Source organism: Carassius gibelio, chromosome B1 (assembly GCF_023724105.1).
Source record: "Carassius gibelio isolate Cgi1373 ecotype wild population from Czech Republic chromosome B1, carGib1.2-hapl.c, whole genome shotgun sequence".
In the NCBI taxonomy this organism is placed as follows: Eukaryota; Metazoa; Chordata; class Actinopteri; order Cypriniformes; family Cyprinidae; genus Carassius; species Carassius gibelio.
Window position 1 is genome coordinate 36,448,055 of NC_068396.1, and position 8,476 is coordinate 36,456,530.

General features: G+C 35.0%; 1 protein-coding gene across 1 annotated transcript; it reads left to right on the forward strand.

Moving 5' to 3' along the window:
* Window positions 1–689: 689 nt before the first annotated feature.
* Window positions 690–1,278, forward strand: LOC127948735 (claudin-3-like). The gene has a single exon (XM_052545398.1). It carries the CDS (start codon window positions 716–718, stop codon window positions 1,235–1,237), a length of 522 nt encoding a protein of 173 aa, XP_052401358.1. The 5' UTR covers window positions 690–715; the 3' UTR covers window positions 1,238–1,278.
* The last annotated feature ends 7,198 nt before the right edge of the window (window positions 1,279–8,476 follow it).

An 8,476-nucleotide genomic window follows, 5' to 3' on the forward strand; every position in this document is an offset into this window, starting at 1 on the left:
TGATACCGCAGACTGGCAACACTTTTTTTGTACTTCAGTTAAAACCCCATAAGGTGATTATTTATACTTTTTATCTAAAAAAAAAAAAAAAAAGAAGAAGAAGAAAAAAGCACTTTTGAAGACAGTCAATAAAAAAAATTAATCAACAGAGTCTTGAGTTCTAAGATAGTTTAGTATCATTCACATGCAACATCTCTTACATCTTCAGTGTGAAATATTCAGTGCGGTTCCAGAGAATTATTTGTTAAATGTTCAGTGCAATTCTAGAGAATTATTCACTTTGTTGATTGTTGATGTGCTTCCAGGTGCCTTTTTCTGCCTGGGTCTGTTTCTTTACTTCACACAGTGTTCATAGGAATTAGATTATGAAGAAAAGCCATTGCCAACATACTCTTCTTCTCCCTGCAGTGATCATATCAGGCGGTTAACGTGCATAAACCTGTATCACATCTGATCTGGTTAAGGTCCTCCTCCACTCGTTCTTTGGGAATATAAAGGCTGTTTGACTTCATAGTACTTTTTCAGGCTACACAAAGAAAGGAAGGGACGCGGACATCTGTATTGCCTATCTCAGCACTGGGTAAATTACATTTCTTGCTACTTTTTTCATCTTCTGTCCGATAGTATAACTTTTATTTGCTTATGCAATTCACAACTAAGCATTATCTTTTTACCTTTTCCTAGGTAAAATAAACAAAAACAACTATAAGGCGCAATGTCAAAAGGAATGGAGATCAAGGGCATTGCCCTGGGCATTAGCGGTTGGATCGTTAGCATTGTCACTGGCGCTCTCCCGATGTGGCGTGGCACATCCCTTGTTAATGCACAAACCCTCACAGATCAAAACATTCTGAACCTAACGCAGGAACGTCTGGCTCCCAGAGCCATGTCGGTCATTGTGATCATCTTGGCCATGCTGGGCGTGATGAACTACATGATAGGCACCAAATGCACTAAATGCACCAATTGTATTATGAAAGCTAAAGTGATGATCAGCTCTGGTGTGATGTTCATTAGTGCTGGAATCATGGAGCTCATTTCGGTGGCCTGGGAGACATACCTTACCATTCGGGACACAAAAGAGCTTGAGGCGTCCATCTATGTAGGGTTTGCTGCTGCTGCTCTGATATTGATTGGAGGAGCTTTGCTGTGCTGCACCTGTCCTGCAGAGGAGAGGAAGTTCAAGATGCCAAGAATGGGCGACTCTTGCTCCATGGTCTGTCAGTGGTGGATATGAAAGAATGTACCATGTTTAACACTAATTTCTTTTAGGAAATAAAAAAAGGTCTCACACAAAGGATAGAGATACGTCTAATAGATTAAAACAAAATATATTGTATTAATATGTTTATGCTTGAATTGCAGCTCTGTAAAGTTTTAATTGTGTTTAATGTCTATTCTCAATCTAATTCAACAAAACACTGTTAAAAATCAAACAGAGATCCTTCTAGATATAGAAAGTATCTACACAGTGGCTTTGGCTTCTAGAGATGACCAGGCATGTGCACACATAGACCTCAAAGGGGGATTAAACACCTGCCCTTTTCTTGATTAATTTTTTTTTTAATAAATGAATATATTTATACAAATGAATATATGTATGTGTGTGTGTGTGTGTGTGTGTGTGTGTGTGTGTGTGTGTGTGTGTGTGTCAGCTTTCCCTGTCAAACAATAAAAAATAAATAAAAAAAATCTAAATATCAGGTCAGGTGAATTTTTTTTTTTTTTTTTTTTTTTTTTTTTGTGACTCAAATGTTTTGAAATGTTGTTTGTCTTGGTGTGGAAGTGAGTGGTGATAAACAATAACTAATAAGTTAACAGAGGAGGAACCAAGTCATTCCTCACAAGCAAATGTCAAGTCAAATCCCAAGTCCTTAAAGAGTTAATGAGATAATTGAATGGCTAATAAAATGATGATTGTGCATTATAAATGAACATGGGTGGAGTAAACATATGGCAGGACTTTACACATCAGATTATTCTGACAATGCATTCTATAGCACCTTATAGCTGTTATAGTAGAAAGATTCTAAACTAATCATGCGTCACCCATAAAATCTGATCATCAATGCATAATAAAAATAATGTGATTATATTTAATTTTGTATTTTGTTGCCAAAACATGTGAGCTCCACAAACAGAGTTGCAGCTGCAGGCAAGCAAAAAAGAAAAAAAAAAGAAAGAGTAAAAAATTCATGTGTCATGGAGCTGAAAAATGGTTATACTCATTAAGTGAATTGCATTTGTGCCAAACTCTTATTACAAAGCAAAAACAAACACTCTACTTCAATCCATTATTGAAGAGTGGGACCATAAATGCTCTCTCTCTCTCTCTCTCTCTCTCTCTCTATATATATATATATATATATATATATATATATATACATATATATATATATATATATATATATATATATATATATATATATATATATATACACACAGTGGGTATATAGACCCCCTTAAATTTTTCACTCTTTGTTATATTGCAGCCATTTGCTAAAATTTAGTAATTTTTTCACACTGCATTAGAGGTGGACATTTCAGGAGCCAGAAAGTAAAAGTCCTGCCATATGTTTGTTCCACCCATGAACTCAGCAGCTGATTTCATCAGAGGAGGAACCAAGTCATTCCTTTTAAGACACAAACGAGTCTCAAGTTAAATCTCAAGTCCTCAAATAGTTAATGTTAATGAGATAATTAAGTGACTAATTAAATTATGATTGTGCATTAGTGATGAACACCTGCTGTTATTGAGAATTACAGAGAATCAACTGTCAATGTTTTATTGGTTAAAATGATGCCACCATCATGGAGATCAGTGTTTGATTTAGTTGCGCTAGGTCTCTCTCTGTAGCCCTAGATGTGGTGTTGTAGACACGAAAGATCAGTGGTATGCAAGAAACATATAGGCACAATGAGCTGGTGTTATATTCAAAATAATGTTTTCACATACGTTTATATTTTGAATAATTGTCCCGGTGAAACTACAGCATGCAAAAAGGTACTACAGGACTTACAGGAAAAAGATTTTAAACCTGTGTTACACATAAAAAAAAAAATTTGATCTACAGTGTTTTTTAGACACACACAGATATCAAGAACCAGCATATGAATCTCTGCAATGGTGACAATCAACAAAATGCTTCATGTTTCAATACATGAAAAACTCCCATAATGCACTGCAGTGTGATTAATTATTTGTTACCACTGTTGAGGATCATATGATAATTGATCATGACTAAATGCATATTTCTAAACAGTGTTTTTCTGTTTTCAGCAATTTGCTCTCTTAATATTGAAGTATTATGGTGGCAATATATATATATCACTGTTTTTTTTTGTAAGAATAAGACGTTATAATAAAGATCACACATTCAACAATAGCATAAATTAGCTACTAGTTTGTTTTTGGTTTGCACAAATATTTGTTGTGAAACAGCAATGCATTTGCTTAGAAGCAAACTTAGCAAAACTGTTAAAAGGCTCAAGAGGTGCTTTGCCCAAATAAAGCAAAAACTGACTACAATTATGGTGACAAAGTTATTATTTATTTTCCTTCCAACTGATTTCATCCAAGGCTGTGCTTAAAGTCAAATGTATTTCTTGTGTTTCTCTTTTCTTCAGTGATGTTGATTGTTAACAGCAGGTGTTCATCACTAATGCACAATCATCATTTAATTAGTCACTTAATTATCTCATTAATCTCATTAACTTTTTGAGGACTTGGGATTTAACTTGAGACTTGTAGGTGACTTGGAAGGAATGACTTGGTTCCTCCTCTGATGAAATCAGCTGCTGAGTTCATGGGTGGAATAAACATATGGCAGGACTTTTAATTTCTGGCTCCTGAAATGTCCACCTCTGCACTGCACCCCATATTGACAGAAAAACACAGATATTTTTTGACATTTTGTAAAAAATTATAAATTCTTCACATCCTGAGCAGTGGGTAGCCATTTATGCTGCGGCGCCCAGGGAGCAGTTGGGGGTTCAGTGCCTTGCTCAAGTGCACCTCAGTTGTGGTATTGAGGGTGGAGAGAGCACTGTACATCCGTGGATTGCGAGTCCAACTCTCCACTAACTAGTAGGACACAACGTCCCCAAATTAGATGGTGATATGCACTAAGCATATCTTTTTCTTAGCATCTGTTTCTATTGTGACTCGTTGATTCGTCACTCTGTTGAGAATGCCTTGAGTCTTAACCAGGAACATACCCCGAGTTGAATGAACTTACTCCCGGACACATTTTTAGAACCACAGACCTCGATTAAGCAAGGTTTGGGGTTAATAAACCGAGTGTTCAGGGTTTAGTTCACGGTAAGTTAACCCTTCTTTCTGGAATACACCCCAGGTCGACAGCCCATGTTTTTCTTGGCTTGTGGTTTTGTGGCTTTGTTAGTAGAATTCTTTGAAAAGTCTCACAATGATCGGATTGCTTTGATGCAGGAAGAGGCAGGTACACATTTGCATTTATGTGGGAAAATCTTATACAAACGTTCCTTCTTCTGTTGTGTCTGTTTTTGCAACTATAAATATTAAGCTGCAGTCACTAATTGAGCTATGGCCCTCTTAATTTTTGTGTCCCACTTGGTAACTTTGTGGTCAATAGTAACTGAAGCCTTGAAATTCTCTCTCTCTATTCAATTCTAAATTCCTTTATTGACATACATGTAAATGATACAACATTTGCAAAAGTTTAGTAGACATATACAAAAAAATTATTAAATGAATATCACACTAATGGAACTGAATTTTATAACATCTTAAAATATTAAACTGTAACAAATGATAATGTTTGAACATTTGATACCACAGTCTTTAACTTACATAGAAACACTTTCTCAATTCAATATGTGCTTTATTGGTGTTACAATGTATTGCCAAAGCATAGTGTTTACATTAAATTTAGAACAGATTTAGAACAGGGCTTTTCCAGAAAGCAGGAAAGTAAAAATGCAAACGGTAATGCAAGATTTGCAATTGCATTTGGAATATGTCACAATGTATGCATCCAGATATGAAAAACACCAATATTTATTTGAAATTTGACTTTTTTTTTTTTTTTTTTTAAATACTGTGGAATATCCTTTCATAGGTGTGACACATGATTTAAGAATACAAAAAAATACTTTAGTTGCTTTAAACCTCTTGAACTGCCCTCTTAATCTGAATATTAAAACAAACATTAAAAAAATAAACAGCAGAGTCTGATTCGCAAAAAAATAAAAAAATAAAAAATGACCCATATGATCCATGCTCAGGATTTATTGGAAGAAATCAGTCTGATGAGTCAATTTTTTAATAAATAAATATACTGGCACAAGTTTTATTATTTTAGGAGTGGACCAAAACATATACAGGGTACAGTTATATAATTATTGTGTTTAAAGTGCACACTCACTTTAATTTGAGGGTATACTCATCAAAATTGGAAGAAAGGTTAGGGAATTACAGCCCTTAATATACACCTCCACAAGTATTCTGGAGTCCAGCAGGTCGGCATGTCACGGTCAAAAGTCTACAATCAAGAGAAGACTTCACAGAGCAAATTAACAGGGTAGACCACAAGATACAAACAAGGTCAGATTAGACTTTGCCCAAAAAAACAAAAATGTCAAAGCACTTATGAAAAAGCATTCTTTGGATGAATTAAATTAAGATCAACCTGTACAAGAATTACAGGAAGAAAAAAAGTTTTGAGAAGGCTTGGCTCATGATCGAAAGCACACACCATCATCTGTGAAACATGGTGGAGCAGTGTGATGGCATGAGCATGGCTAATGACTGAACAGAGGAAAGAAACAGCTGGATGAATTCTGATGTGTATAGGGATATACTCTATGCCCAGATTCAGCCAAATGCAACAAAGTTGATTGCTCATATACACTATTATATGAATCAGATGAGAATGACTGAGCTCTCATCAAAGACTGTGCACTTCCTGTGTCCCTCAGCATCTAGATAAGCTTATAGTCAGAACCAACAGAAAAGAGACACAGAGCCATTCAAAATGAAAGATTCATATACTTTGGACTCACAGGGAGAATCAAAACTGGACGCACTCCGAACAACCGCTACACTTTTAGTCTTGGCAGCAGAGTTTTTCTGTTTCCAGGGCTTGCACTCTTTAATTTAAATTAAATGGCCAGGGTCAAGACAATAAAAGGAAACATGCCCGTCTCCATTTAATTTAGCAACTAGGTTACAAACACTAGCGACTGCCATGTCATTTATGTACAAATGAGAAGGAGTTTTAGGCACACTGTTAAACATTTATTGTATTTTTACAGGAAACTCATGGCAACTAATTGCAGTAAATTTACAGCAAACAATATACAAGAAATATACTTGTATATTGTTTTATAGAAATAAATACGCCAAATGTTGATGTTTGTGAGTGTATAAATAATCTAAAACATGTTTTGAACAAAAAATTAGCCAAAACAATGTTTATTCACTGTTAAACATCATAAAATTATTTATTTTTATATCAGTTGGGTCATTTAAACCATTTTAGAGCAGTCAGTTGGTTGTTATTAAAACAGACTTGTTGATCTGCTTTACATATGCAGAAATGTTTTCTGAAAACAACTGCAACTGCAGAAAAAAGTATTGCAGCAAAAGTTGAGGAACAAGAGCATAACTGAAGCAAACCCTGATCTCTATGATGTGATCTAAAAAAAAAACATTTTAATTAAGACATTAAATCTTAACCTCTGTGAATTCTCAATAAGAACTTCTGTAGATACATGACAGAAATAAAATCATTCTGGTTAGTATTACTACAAGTGAAGCTGGTGATGCTGTTTGTGGAGTTGTTCATTCAGATCTTGAGAGATTAAAAGTCTTGTATCGTCAGTTCACCTAAGACTGTGGCTGAAGAAAGTTGTAGTTTGTGTTCTTATTTCACTTTCTTTCTTGCTTGATCACAGCAGGTGTTTGAATGACTGAGAGAATGTTGCAGGAACATATTACTAACCTTAAAATAACATTATACTAATATGGAAACTGCACCTTTTTATGTTCTTGAAATGTTACAAATCAACGTTCCTAGAATGTTAAATTTTTAAATAAAAATTGTTTGAGAAACATCATATCTTTTAAAAAGTTTCTTTTAACATTAAGAAAACTGGACTTTTTATGTTAGAAAGAATAAGAAAGTACCAGTTTTAATGCTATCCCAGAATGCTTTGTGGTGTCTGTAAAATAATGCTTCTAGAGTGTAGTTGCAATAATATTACAGGACTGTCCATCAATTTCCCATCATGCAATTGCATTTACAAAAAAAACCTTGAATACAGTGTATTGCTGTAAAATATATTGTAAAATTACATCAATTGCTAACAGTGCATGCCTCTATCCCTACTCTCATCCCTAAAAGACAGATTCCTAATTGGACGTGGTGGAGAAAACACCTGTTTATGGGTCAACACAAATTCATTACAAACATCTGCTGCATCCTGCAAAGAAACAACCCTTTTCTCATTCAAGTGAACAACAATTTTCTCTGGCATGCAACGCTTGAAATCTTCCAACAAAAGCAATTCTTGCAGTGGTTCAAAACTATTAACTTTGCTAGATATCACCATTTTTTCTAAGCGATTCTTCTTTTCTCTAGCAAATTCTACAAATGTCTGTAATTTGCTGTTTTTGACAAATTTAGAAACTTCTGCAATAGGCTTCAGGCATGAGCTCATAGCTCCGAAGTACTACAGATTTAACAATGTCATAATCTAGAGACTGCTCTATTGGCAAAGCTGAAGAAACCTCCTGGACCTTCCCTACTAAACTGCATTGCAGTAACAAGGCCCACATCTCCTTTGGCCACTTCAAATTCACTTTACACAAAATTTTGGCACTAACGCACTGTTTTCACTTACATCAAAAGCATGATTGTGAATTTAACACTGAACAATTAGGACTTTTGCACAGAAGTGCCAGAGGGAGCTCTATGTCATGGCAATAGAACAGGCTTAATCAGCATTTGCTGAGCCTGTAAATCTAGCTGCCACAATCTAATATAACGATCAGCTTGTACCTCAATAGCATGAAGCTGGATTCTTTGAGCCTTACACTCTTGTTTCCTTATTGATAGATCTGATTAGTTTAGTTTAAGTGACATCTTAAGTGTAAATTATATAAAATCAAAATCCATACTGTCCCTAGCACATAATTTCCTCTTTCACCAATGTCAAAAATAGGCAAGCAACCCACACAAAAAAATGACAGTAATCATAACAAAGGCTTACCTCCTCTTTTAGTTGAAAAGAAAGATAATGTGTATGGAGGAGATGCCTACCAGTTGGACAAGCTCCCAATTTATGTTACGATCCACCCAGTCTAGGATAGAGGAAAGCAACATTAAAGTAAAATATAGTAAACAACATAACTGTGATACAACAATTTTATTGATGTAACACAAACAAGGAAGTATTAAGACTTCAGGAGTGGGTGAAAATCCCCCCAAAAAAT